Here is a 14396-nt window from a genome sequence, read left to right on the forward strand (position 1 = left end):
TAAACACTGGACCAAAGTTGTAAGTGCTCACTCAGTGTAATGTATTTACTTTAATTATGAAATAATCACAATGTCATTTATTTCCTCTTAGCTTCCAAATAATTAGGAATGATGCATTTACCTTGACCTTGGTTACGACCCGAGATCCTTATCTTTGCTAAGGTGGGAATTCATTGTTATATTTATAAAACAAAGCTCCAGTCTTATATTTGTTTACAAATAATTTAAGGAAATTTCAATTTCTCTTAAAAATGACTCGTGGCAAACAAGATAAACTGATTCAATACGTTCATAAATACCTATGATTATCAACAAAAGAAAGCAACAGTTGATTGAAACATACACCAATACAACACATTTGTAAACAATAACAAAACTCTGGTTTTGTTTACAAAACAAAGAGTTTCAAACTTTGTATCTAGCTTGTAACTCGATGTTTGACAATTAGACAAACTGACAAAGCATTGACAATGTAGACTGGTTATTTTTAGTTTAGTTAATTTAATATTGAACATTGGATTTTGACGTCTCCATTGTCTGAATTCCAACAAATATATGACGAGGGATTTTTAACTACTCCATTAGCAATATGATGTAGTTTGTTTTGTTAAAGGAACTTATTCACGATTTGAACATACATTTTTTAAAATTTTATTGAATGCAATATATCCCATGTAGACTGGTTATTTTTAGTTTAGTTAATTTAAGGAAATTTCAATTTCTCTTAAAAATGACTCGTGGCAAACAAGATAAACTGATTCAATACGTTCATAAATACCTATGATTATCAACAAAAGAAAGCAACAGTTGATTGAAACATACACCAATACAACACATTTGTAAACAATAACAAAACTCTGGTTTTGTTTACAAAACAAAGAGTTTCAAACTTTGTATCTAGCTTGTAACTCGATGTTTGACAATTAGACAAACCGACAAAGCATTGACAACACTCATACATGCATCAACATTACAGACGTCAAAAGTGGAAAAATAAAATTTTAAAAATGTATGTTCAAATCGTGAATAAGTTCCTTTAACAAAACAAACTACATCATATTGCTAATGGAGTAGTTAAAAATCCCTCGTCATATATTTGTTGGAATTCAGACAATGGAGACGTCAAAATCCAATGTTCAATATTAAATTAACTAAACTAAAAATAACCAGTCTACATGGGATATATTGCATTCAAAATTAAAGATATAAATTGTAATAGTAAGGAACATGTTAGAATACATTCAAACAAATCCTTACTAATAGGAAATGGGTTTTTTTAAAACTATTAACTTTGGAAACTGTTCACATAAGTAGTGTTCAATATCTTTTAAGTTGTTTTTTCGTGCATTCACGAGAACAGTCTTTCCAGACTTTGATACATTGTATACATCAAGGCCGTGAAGAAGGAGATGCTTCAATATCTTGATTCTTTCTTCTTCTGCATCAGCTTTATTGGTGATGAAAAATGCTGCATTCCAACCTTTCTCTGTAATTTCCTTTACCATAAACGGATACACTTTGGCAATTTTCACAACCATATCATAATGTGCATTTTCGCATGCGACATGGAGGATATTTATTCTGTCATGAGATGCTTTTTGTATGGCATTTTTATTGGTGTTTATCAACAGCTGTAGTATATCAGTATGTCCATTCTTTGCTGCATAATGTCCCACGTGTTGTCCGTTAGAGTCGGTATCGGTTATAAGGTTTGGTGCGTTACTCATGATATATTCGCATATTTTATACTTGCCAAACTCACATGCTGTGTGGAGACAATTTTTGCCGATTTTTTTGGATTTGTTTTTTACATCAACGCCATTTTCGAGAAGAAATTTCACTATATCAAGATGTCCATTTTTTGTCGCATACTGAATAGAATTCCAACCTCCGCCGTTTTTAGCATGCAGTAGTTTCTCCAGATTTTTGTTAGCCTTTACAAATCGGCACACTTCCAAGCTTCCTCCTATGCACGCCAAATGAACTATATTTTCGTTATTTTTCTCATCTTCGGCAAATAAATCACAACCTTGTTTCAACATGAGATCAAGAATATGATATTGACCAGCATTTGCTGCATAGTGTGCAGGATTCATACCAAGGTTGTCTTTTAGAGAAAACAAAGATGCATGATTTTCTAAAATATATTCACAAATTGGGTAACATCCGTGGTGTGCCGCAATGTGCAAGATATTTGATCCCTCGTTTGTATTCTTCTCAACAGAAACTCCCATATTGCATATCCTTTTGAAAATGCTCAAATTACCGCCTTTTGCAGCGGAATGTAAACAATTGAACCCATTGGAATCAACTTCTTCAAGTGAATGCTTATCGAATTTATGTATCAAATATTGAAACGTTGGAAAATCACCTGTAACTATAGATGTTCGTAATTGATGCGAGTTTTGAAGTTGGCTGATATGCTGCGGAGGCAATACAATGTCTGCAAGAAATAAAATATATATTATCCACCCATTCACTAACAATAAAAAGTTTACCCCATCGACAGCAACTGTTTCCAAAGGGAAAAAGTTGCTATCGAGGGGGACAATACATTTTCTAATGTCCTCAATGCAAGTAAATAAGTATTTTGTTTTAACAACAACAACAACAACAAAAACAACTTTATTTATCGGCGATGCTGAGTTTTTATTAATGGTAAACAAGTAACAGTGTAGAGGTAGCGACTTTGATATCTTGATAGGAGTTCCGACATAAAAGTAGGGGAAATCGAATGTTGCTGGTAAATAGTTACGATGACTATTAACCCTGGGCAAATAGAACGAACACTTTTTAACGGTGAAGGCTATCTAGATGAAATAGCAAAGTTTATTCATCGTAATATGACATAAAAATACAGAGGTATATTCAGTGATATATATATATATATATATATATATATATATATATATATATAAAGCACAGGGAAATTCAATTTTGTTGGAGCTCCACCCCGCAAGCCTCGGTCGGGGGGGAGGTCCAACAAAAGTGAATTTCCCTGTGCTTTATATATATGTCTATATCATTCACTATGGGCAGGTATATGTCAATTTGAGAGTTATTGCAATGTTTGTGCTTATATATATATATATATATATATATATATATATATATATATATATATATATATATATATATATATATATAGGTAAATCCAGGAAAAAGTTACAGTGATCGGATAAAATATAGAAAACTTAAATGAACAAAAACACAAAGTCCAAGTTAAACATAAGCGCTTTCATTTCCATCTACAGATTAGTTGTAAAACATCTGAAGATGAAAATGAAAGCGCTCATGTTTTACTCGGACTTTGTGTTTATATATATATATATATATATATATATATATATATATATATATATATATATATATATATGCAGATGGTTTAAACATTTAATCATTGTTAACATTGGAATTTATGAAATTGAAAAATAGCTACTTATTTAAACTGCTCTTTTACCATCTCTTTCTTTGTTTGACACAGTAGATATTTCCATGTGTTCAGAATTCATTTCTTGAAGAGGATGGCTTTCTCCTGCTTAAATAAACATATTTAACACATTTTTTTGTGATGTTAATTTTTCTTAATACAGTCATACAGTCATATCTGCACGCTTATAGTGCAAGTCATTGAAAACAGACCTGGGTATATGAACAAAGAATACCAAATCATGTAAACATTAGAGGTTATTTTACTGCATTACTGATATTAATTTACAACGCTATTTCAGCATAACGTAAAATTCGCTACTTGGAAAGGACGCATTTCGTCTAAAAAAAACCCCCAAACATCCCATCCTTTACAAATCATTGTTCGGATGTTAATGTAATAACAAAACATTGTCAACATTTTGCAATTTTAAAACAAAATGTAAAAACTATGGTATATACAAAACATCTCGACATTGAATTATTCTCTCTTCAAAATTTTCATGGTATTTATCATAGACCAGCTGTCTAACTTTACCGGCGTATTTTGATATACTAGTATCGTTTTAGGTCGAAATATTAAAGCCCGACTCTGCTGGCGACCTAAAGTGATGTTTATCTGTCCGTCCGTCTGTCTGTTCGACTGGGATCTCTTGTCCGGAGCATATCTGCTCTCCCTTTGACCCAAATTAGCTCCTACTTCACCCACAGAGTGCCTTTGGGTAAAGGGTGTGCAGCGACCTTAAACCAAGTTTCAAGGTAAAATGTGAAGTCATATCAGAATGATAAGAAAAATCCTTATCCGTAGCGTATCTCATTTCTCCTTGGTCGAATTTGGTTCTTACTTCAACCACAGGGTGCCTTAATTTGGCCAAAGGGTAGGCAATGATATTGGATGATGTTATATATACTTCACATAGCCTAACTTGGCTCATACTTCACATAAGTAGAGCTTTTGTGTAAAGTGTGTGCAGTGACTTTGAACCAAGTCAATCCCATTTGCTTAATCTTGCTCGGATGGAACAGAACATGCGTGATATAATGTAACGGGTAACGAAATTGGACTAAAAGTTTTATGCCAGTTAGAAAAATTTCTAAGTTACAGGTCAAAATCAAAGCAAATTTCTCTGAAATGCTTTGTAAACTTTTATCCATTAATTCAGAGGGGCCCTTTAAATTTATGTATCATATATTGAAATGTTCAAAAATCACATGCAACTAAAGATGTTGGTAATTGATCCGCAGGGTTTTGAGGTTGACTAATATGTTGCGGAGGCAACGCATGTACATTGTCTGCAAGAGATAAAATTTATATTATCTCTCCATTTACTAGCAATAGGAAGTTTACCCCTTTAACAGCAACTATTACCTAATATTTATATTCATATTAATGTTTGTTTGACATAGAAAATTTATGTATTGTCACTGGTTCCAAAGGCAAAGCCGAGGCTAGGGAAGTAGTTGCTATCGAGCAGGACAATTTATTGGCCTATGTCCTCAATGCAAGTATACATGTATAAGTATTCTTTTTTAACAAAAAAATTATTTATCGGTGATGCTGATTTTTTTTTTATGGTGAACAAGTAAGAGTTTAGAGGTAGCGACTGTGATATCTTGATTGGAGTTCTGACATAAAAACAAGGGAAATCGAATGTTGCTGGTAAATAGTTACGATGACTATTAACCCTGGGAAAATAGAACGAACACTTTTTAACGGTAAAGGCTATCTAGATGAAATAGTACATTGATGAATGAAATATATGTACATTCGTTATAATTTTACATTGAAAAATACAGAGGTATACTGTAAAATCAATAGATTTTGTGGTGGCTCAATTTTCGTGGAATTCGTTGGTATCCCTCATCCTTGAATATACATCCACCGCAAATTAATAAATCAGGATTTAAAGTCATATTTCCTTTTGTACGTATAAGAGGATACACGAAATTATCGAACCTCGAACCTGTGAATTTTATACAATCCATGAAAATTCGCCCCTACGATTTTTAATGAGTCCACAGCAATGAGAATATATATGCATGTGGTTTTAGCATCAAATCTTTTGGTAATATTTATATTGTAATTAGTGAAAATGAAGAATAGCTTCTTTTTTTTAACTGCTCTGTTACCATTTCTTTCTTCGTTTGGTTCAATAGTCATCTCCGATTGTTCAAATCTCACTTCTTGAAGAGGATGGCTTTCACCTACAAAAATAGACATAAAAATAAACACATTGTTTGTGAGGATAGTTTCTTAATACAGTCATATTGGCATTTACTGAACACTAACTGTGTAATAAAGATGTGCTAGTCATTGAGAACAGACTGGGTATACGAACACACTATACCAACTCCAGTAAACATTGAAGGTAATTTCATTTACGTAATACAGTCCTTTTTGTCAACGCTACTCGAAATTCGCCGTTACAAAAACTGATGACCTAGTGCTCTTACGTGTACACATCGGTTTGCTTAACCTCTGTACTGTATTTGACCCGTCAGGCAGTAATGGGTACGATTGAGCAATTTTCGACAGAGTTAAGCCCCTTGGACGTAGAAAAATTCAGATAATTTGCAGTTTCCGTTCATTTTCTTTGCAGAGGATGCACATATTGGAATCGAATTTTGTATACAGTTTAATCATAATGATATCTAGGTCAAGTTTAATTTTGGATACAATCCAGCTTTTTGGGGAACAATAAAGCATTTTTTGACACAGTTATGCCCCATGGAATTCGCAAATTTCCATTATTTGCAGTTTCCGTTCATGTTCTTCGCAGATGTTTCCATAACATTTTCATAAGGGGGCATAAGTGTTTTAAAAACATCTCTTGTTTTTCTTAATCCTTAATACTTCACGCGAATATGAAGAAACATAAATTTTCACTAAAATGCATCGTGTTGTGGAGGATTATTGCTTCTAACAAAACATGCAATTACTTTTACTCATCTGTGATTAAAAAACCAAAACATGCATAATGAATACTTGAAACGTTGGTGTTAAGTTAGTATGGGCCACCTCTAAGTTGTGACGTTCTAATTATCAAAATAAACAATCAATTGCAAATTAGATGTCATCTTATAGTTTCTTTCCATAAATTGTCACCTAACAGCGAAAAACAGTGGGTTAGAGGGTTCACTTCGAATCTGTTAGTCATGAGTTCTTGCTGGGGATTTTTAAAGTTTTACTTTTCCAAAACATTAAACATTTAAAACTCATTTTTGGTTAAATAGTAAAATTTTAAATTTAAACTGCTGAAAGTATTTTGATTATAATGTACTTTAATTCAAATTCAAACATGAATATAAAGAGATGCCCCGTACCACCTTGAAAACACTTTAGTTCTTGACAGTGACTATCAAGACTTAAAGTAAAATGAGAGAATTTTAAAAAATACTTTCGAAAGATTAATATTCATTTTCATATTGATGTTTTTAATTGCATGAAATATTTTTGTATCGGTTTAAAGCCATTATATACTCTTTTTTGCAGGGATATGAATAATAGATGGAACAGGCATACGGGTATTTACATGTTATTTAGTTTGTTTCCGCTGCTAAAAAAAATACCAGAGACTTTGTCGAAAAGTATATTTTTGTTTTATTAACGAATAGATATGATTCATCTACCATTTTTATAAGTACATATCAAATTGGTTGCATAACTTTGAACGGTTCACATGATCTCAGTACAATAATAAATGTATTCAAAAGCCTGATAATGTTTACTTGTGCTCATACTCCCTGATCAGGGCTGGTGAGCTATTAAAAATGAACGTCACAGATTTCTATGTAAACAGAAGGGGAATTATACACTAAATGTAATTATAGCATAATGATGTTGAACGAAATGAATTACGTACATACCGTTTTCCAAATCTTGTAAGCCTAAACATTAATAAAAATAATATGAATATGGTATATGTTATATATAATACTACTATGACAGTAGGCGATTTGTACATTGCCCTATTGCTTTTCATAAAGATAAACTACAGAAACGATTATATGACACTATTGAATTTAGTTAAAGCAAACACAAAATGTAAATACACGTCTATACCTTTTTTTCTTTTGATTGTAATGTTTCTTCTCTTGATGAATACCACTAGCAAAACGGCCAGTATCAAAGAAAGTATACCAAATATCACAGCCATCACAATAGCTGTAACATTGCTCGAGCTGAGGCTATTTTTCATTCCACAAATAAGGCTTTCTTCGTATGTTTCGTTTATCATAACTCTAGTTTGTTTTAATATATATCTGGTTTGGTTTATCATAGATCTGGTCAAGAAGATCAAAAAAAAAATATGATTTATAAGAAATAGAGTTTTTAATGTTAGTTTTAATGAAACATATTTGCTCAAAATATTTTATTTTAAAATGAAAACATATTAACTCTCCGTCTGACTCTCCATAAATTAGAATTGCTGCATGCATTGACTCTAAGAATCAATTTTGTATTCACGTTAATAATGTTATCAGACATTAAATTGGTCATATTGTTTATCATCGGATAAATGATTACTTTTTGCAAGATATTGTCCATTATCACATGTTTATCTCAAAATACGGTGGATATCACTCATGGGATAAATTTTTGATATTCCACTATGTGTTCTTACGCCACATGACGTCATAATTTAACATTAAGTAGCTATATGCAGACTATTGACGTAGGTTGAAAAAGTAACAAAATAATTCAATTGAAAAGCGTAGAGTTATAAATGTGCAGTATTTAAAGCTGATTCAGTTTTTTTTATAAATTGATAAAAATATACCACAAAATGAAATGTTTGTTTGCTAATCTTCAAGGAACTTTTTTCCATGCGTAAAGTTGTTGACGTCTTGTAATGAATGTGTTGTGCGGCTCACAATTATGTTTACAGAAAAATTGAGGTTTAACAAAAGATTGAGGTTTAACTTGTGGTAAAACATGCGATAAAAAGAATCTCTGATGATTTGCGATGGTATATGATTTTTATCCAACTCGTTGTGTGTTAAAATCATATACCATCGCATATCATGAGAGCTCCTATATAATCGTAGAAACACACTTTGCCGAGTAATGAGAAATACACTAACTTGGAGTAAATGCAATTGAAGTCGGCATAAAAACACTTCAGCGTTGTATTAATTGCAAGGCAACTTGGATCTAGAAACAAAGGAAATATATTCGATATAAAAATATGATTATTAGATTATTATCTAGTCTGCGTCAAATATGAATAAATAATTTATTTTTATTTTTTCTGCTGTTTTAACTTCCATTAAAAATAAACTGGCATACTTTGAAGGATTGTTAAATAAGTTATGAAACACATCACGTCCAATAGTGCCAAAAAAGTAACCAAAAAACATGGCAAAATCGTGGGATTAACTTTGAAAAGTTATACCAAAACAAAATTGCTTACATTTATATATTTCGTTGCTTAAATAAAATTTGTCTGGACACCCGAACTCAAACGTTTTGTTGCAGGAAACATGATTAAGAATTCCATCAGCAGCTAATTCAAGGCAATTCCCTTCATAAAGACAAATAATATAATAACGGTGAATAGGCATACAACACAACCCTATTACTGATGTCGAATAAAAAGGGTGGTGTTCAAATTCATAAAATGATGCCGTTATGGGAGACATGTTTACACTGTCATCTATAACCAAAAATTTTCACTTTAAAGGACTATATATGATAAGGGCCTAAAATGGCCCCGTAAGATGAACATCATCATTTTACTATCATTTTTGTTTTCCTAGTACAGATATGTGTGTTTACATAATATTCATTTTGATTCAAGGCCCACAATTTATAAATATGGCATTGTAAAGACAACCTTTTCCCGCCATTTTTGCATTTTTTTGCGTAAAACAACTTGTTTTAAAGCAGTTTTTCCTTCCGAAAACATAGAGCGCATTCTTGAACAAATAAAGTATTTTAATCAGAGATGTATCTAGCCAAGACTAATAAGCGCAAAAAAATTCTTTGTTTAAGCATGCGCATTATATTTCCCATTCGTAAATAGATGAGAAAAATGTCAATTTTGGGCTGATTTTGATTGAATTATAGAAATGGCGTAACCTCTGACGTCATATACTGTCAGTGAGTGCAAAGTAATCAAATAAATAGATGAAAAATATATTTTATATCAACTCTTCTAAAAAATTAGTTAACATTTTATTGTACCCGAAGCACTTAAAAAAATGGCGAATTATGGGGACAAAATTTAACTCTTATCATATATTGTTCCTTCAAACTAGGTATTTCGAATTTTTTGATAAGAATTTTTTTTATTTTTCCGAAGTAAAGATATGTATATATATATATATATATCTATATCTCGGTTTCTTATCTATTTACCAGACAATTCTCTCACTCGGCCTTTCTATTACCTTTGGTCAGTGATACCTTTTTTTAGTTGGAGAACGATTTTGCCAGATTTGGTGAACTAGTGAATGTCATTGTTAATTTAACTGGATCAATTGCTTGATTTTTGATTTTGCGTCACTATGGTACAAATTTAAAATATATATAAAACAATCTATATTTTATTCAGAACAATATTTAGTTCCATGTGCTTTCGACATCCTAACAATATTATCAAGTATACTATATCTATGATAGTATTTCGTTAACGTTTTAGTGACATAATATAATGTTAACAGTATATTACTAAACATTGGAATTTGGTATGCACTTTTTTGTAGCAGAAATTGATTATGTCAAAAACATATTATGGTTATCATTTCAAATTAACCTCAACGATATAGAAAACCTGAGTTCACAAAACTATTTGAAATTAAACGGATCGAAATTGATAAGAATGGGTTTCAAATGCTGTCCTACTAGCTTATGAAATTTTTTATTTTAATCAGTCCCATTCAACAATTTTAAAGGTCATATTAAAATGAATGTTTCAAACCTTTCTGAAACAGGATATTGGCACCCCTTGGGTAACAAAACTCGATGAGAGAAGTCAGATGTTTATTTGGAACGCAGTGATATCCATGTGTACCGTTACATCCTAATCGAGAGGATGCCATTCCCCAACCTTCTCTGCTAGTAGGACAATGTTTAACTGAAAATATTTGGAATGCATACTCGGACATCTACAAAGAATGATATTTTCTTTTAAAAAATCAGGATTAATGCATTGTATGATAAGTATTTACAGATACATAACGTGTTTCAGAAATATTTTAACAACTCTAAATTATACACATATCTGTTTTAAATATTCCTTTCTAGACAAAATAAAGAGACATACAGATAAAAGCATATTCAGTTAACTGGAAAATGGAAAGGGTGTCGATTTCGGAATAAGGTTTCTGACTCGGAACGTAGGGTTTGATAGGTTATGCAAAATTTAATAAACACACAATACGCATATTCATCATCAATTGATAGTCATTTGATCAAATATATACAGATACATAATTTTAAAGTACACGGTTTTTTAAAAGTTTATTTTAACCATCTCCGTATATCATTTATTGCTTACCGACGAAGTCAGTGTGGATAAAATTACCAGGCAAATAGTGATGTAATATACACTACAATCCATGTCCTCTAAGATATCTAAAAAAATATTAATAGTAGGTGACATTTACCTGTAATTTATTGTCACTGAATAGACATAGAAGGAAGTTTATTTAAACTAAAATGTCACTGAATTACAGAAACACCATTGAATTAAGAAAAAAGCATATGTAGATCTAGTTTCATGATAAACGTTGTGAAAGGAAAAACGATAAATAGTCTTTGTTATTCTTTTAATGATGTCTCCAACTATAAAAATGTAATGGACATTGTGAAAAACATTTTTTTGTCAAATTATCTTATTACAATCTGTATAAACGGATTTAAACCCCTAATGTTGCTTTGCTTACTTTGATAAGCTATATATGATCTGTCGTTGTTCAATGTTTTTTTGTCTAATTACAAAACAAATGGAGTAAATCAAGCTAGTGTAGTGTAGCGTGTTAGGAACTCAAAGGACAAAAACCAACAAGTACATGTACTATAAACTGTTTTCTCATATTTGTATGATTCTTTTTCCCAATCCAAAAAAAATTAATTATATTTTACATCAGGTACAGATACATCATAACAAACAGTTTGGAACTGACCGATACGTTCAACCAGATGATCGCATCCAATGAATCGTATTAACCAAAGGTCACTATATAAGTTTGCTTTAAAGTAATATCAGTTTATTTGTTTTATGTCAAATAAATATATCAATTAAATATAAGCATGCTTAAATTCAAACAATGAAATGAAGTAATAAACAAGCAACTGAAAATACCTGTTATGTCCGCTGTAAATTTGTTATCTATATTTATTTCCGTATGTGCATGGCCATGAGAGTTTTAAACTGCGCTGTAGGTAATGAATGTTTCATCATAATTTTTGGGAGTTGATTTTAATCAACTCTCCTATGCAGTTACTCAGACAAACCAAAAGTGAAAGAGTGTTTGGACCTCAGCACAAACCATCGCTGCTGACAAGACTTAGTTCTTGAAAATAATTGACAGATTCGATGTAATGTATGCTAAAGCATTGTTTTTCAAGGAAACTTATTATAAATACCTTGAAAATAGATAGATTTTAAATGGCACGAACAATTTAGATATTTTTGTAGTCGTATGTATTCCTACGCCAGAGTTAAATATAGACTAACTCGACGCTCGGCTGACTTCGTAAATCTCCGACAAGCAGGGAGTCTCTCTTGAATGTCGGAGATTTACGGTGTCAGCCGAGCGTTTGGTTGAACGAGACTAGAATTAAATATTGCTTGGATCCATACAATTTTCGAGAAATATTTCTATTACTGATAAATAGTTTGAATGAATGAATTTCATCTTTAGATGTTATTTAACATGATTCATATGGGGGTTTCTCGACATTCTTGTCGAAAAAGTCCAAATGTTCATATTATGAAAATGTGCGTAATTCAAATACAAATACATGTACTTGTCATGCAAAATAACATATCAATGATTTTAAAATAAATAAACATCGACAAAATCAGCTCCCGTCAGTTCTTCAGTACTTTGATTAATAAAAGGAACGTTGTATCGTAATTCGTGTAGATGATGCACGAGTTTACACAAAAAAGTAGTAAGTGGCGAACGGATTTATTTTTACCTATTAATTTTGCATGAATCGCAAATGAAAAAAATTGTGTCAGATAAGTCAGTCTTAGAAATCAAAATGGCGACCGTGACAAATCTTTTTATTAGCTCACCTGAGCTGAAAGCTCAAGTGAGCTATTCTGATCACATTTTGTCCGTCGTCCGTCTGTCCGTCTGTCTGTCCGTCTGTAAACTTTTTACATTTTGAACTTCTTCTCTAAAACTGCTTATCCAATTTCAACCAAATTTGGCACAAAGCATCCTAATGGGGGGGGGGGGGGTGGGGGCAAATATAAATTGCAGAAATAAAAGTCCGATCAGTATTCAAAGCGGAGAAAACCTTGAAACTGTAGAAAAGGGGGGGGGGGTGCATTTTTAACAATCTACTTCTCAAGAAATCCTGAGTCCAATTCAACGTAGTTTATCATAAATTATCCTTATGGGAAGGAAAATATAAATTGCAAAAATTAAGGGATAATTCTGTTTCAAATCTGAGTTATTACGAAAATAATAATAAAGGAAAGGCGTGTTTCAATCACTTTAATAGCTTCGGGTTCGGCATCCGGTAAAATGGGTAGGCAAGACTTGGCCTGGGCAAAACAAAAGATTGGCAGTTATTAATCTGCCAATCTTATTAGAATTTCAGTACATTTGATGGACCAGTATATTTGTATTCACTGTAAATAATGATGCAAAATAATGCGTATTTGGAATTGACGATTGCCGATCTGCCCCGGCTTTTATTTTGCCACGGCCCGGGTTTGCATACCCATTTTACCAAGACTCGTATTCCATACTTCTAAAACGAGGTTTTTTGTTTAAAGCAGCCCTGACATTATACGAAAAATGGTCGATCTGACTATGATGAATTTGCTTGTTGTGCAACATTTCGCGTATGAAGGGAAATTTTTGAAACATGCACAATATATATTGGTGCCGATTTTGTGAAGTAAATTGAGGCTAAATATTTCAATGCATTGACAGTTTTCACACATGACGTTGGTGTTAGCTTGTTCTGATTTTCGTTTCGTTTTCATTATGCTTCGTAACCTGGGAACTATCGTCTGTATTTCGTGATTTTTACGTATCAAATCAAACAGATACTTCGGTAAATCAAACAGTTAACTGTTTACCTGCGCAAATTAAGCAAAATCTGATGTATCAAAAAAGTACTGAAATACAATTCATTCTATCGGTAATTCGGCATTATCTTTTGCGTAATGGTAGATTAATGCAATAGGTTTTGTTAAGATGCTGGGCATTTTCTCGAGTTTATTCAGTTTAAATAGAGTTTGATACCGCTGACGGAAATATGTAGGTATATATACATGTACCGGTATATATATGATTCATTTAGAAAAAATAAATTGTGTTCTTTATTTGTTATAGTGCATGTTTCTTGTGTTTAATTGTTTACAATTTCTATTTACTAACCATATTTGAGTGTTAAGCTTCGAATTATAAGCAAGATACAGAGATTTGCTCACAATTCTATGTTTGTACACAGATCTTCAAAAACTAAAGATTAAAAAAGTAAAAAAATTGTCAATATTTTTAAAGAAAATTTTCAAAGTCTGTTCTTCGAGAAACCAACTTTAACAACTTATTGTATTGTAAACTTAACCTTTTTTCGTCATTATTACTCCTACTGTACATGTGATCCTTGACTGTGTTTGTGTACATTTGTATAAACTGATTTTCTCAAATACCAGTGAACTGGTCTGGAGGGAATAAAAGAATTAAAAATCTTAGGCCATTCTTTTTTTCCATTTTAAATGCTGAATAGGAAATACCAAGTTAAAAATCTTAAGCTGAATGTAATAAACTCA

At 31.8% G+C, this 14396-nt stretch overlaps 1 protein-coding gene across 3 annotated transcripts; it reads right to left on the reverse strand.

The window, feature by feature from the left end:
• Positions 1–740: 740 nt before the first annotated feature.
• Positions 741–11967, reverse strand: LOC128161638 (ankyrin repeat and KH domain-containing protein mask-like). 3 transcript variants are annotated; one of them, XM_052824956.1, is made up of 10 exons: positions 11739–11967; positions 10932–11008; positions 10353–10539; positions 8844–8954; positions 8515–8584; positions 7493–7713; positions 7297–7317; positions 5560–5634; positions 3461–3538; positions 741–2443 (listed from the first exon to the last, which is right to left on the reverse strand). In XM_052824956.1, the coding sequence occupies exons 2-10, from the start codon at positions 10992–10994 to the stop codon at positions 1257–1259; spliced, it is 2013 nt and encodes a 670-aa protein (XP_052680916.1). In that variant the 5' UTR covers positions 10995–11008; positions 11739–11967; the 3' UTR covers positions 741–1256. The 3 variants fall into 3 exon arrangements, with proteins under 3 accessions (XP_052680916.1, XP_052680918.1, XP_052680917.1); XM_052824958.1 differs by having other exon boundaries at positions 10353–10508; positions 11739–11775; XM_052824957.1 differs by lacking the exon at positions 3461–3538 and having other exon boundaries at positions 11739–11965.
• Positions 11968–14396: the final 2429 nt, after the last annotated feature.

Source organism: Crassostrea angulata, chromosome 8 (assembly GCF_025612915.1).
Source record: "Crassostrea angulata isolate pt1a10 chromosome 8, ASM2561291v2, whole genome shotgun sequence".
Classification (NCBI taxonomy): domain Eukaryota; kingdom Metazoa; phylum Mollusca; class Bivalvia; order Ostreida; family Ostreidae; genus Magallana; species Magallana angulata.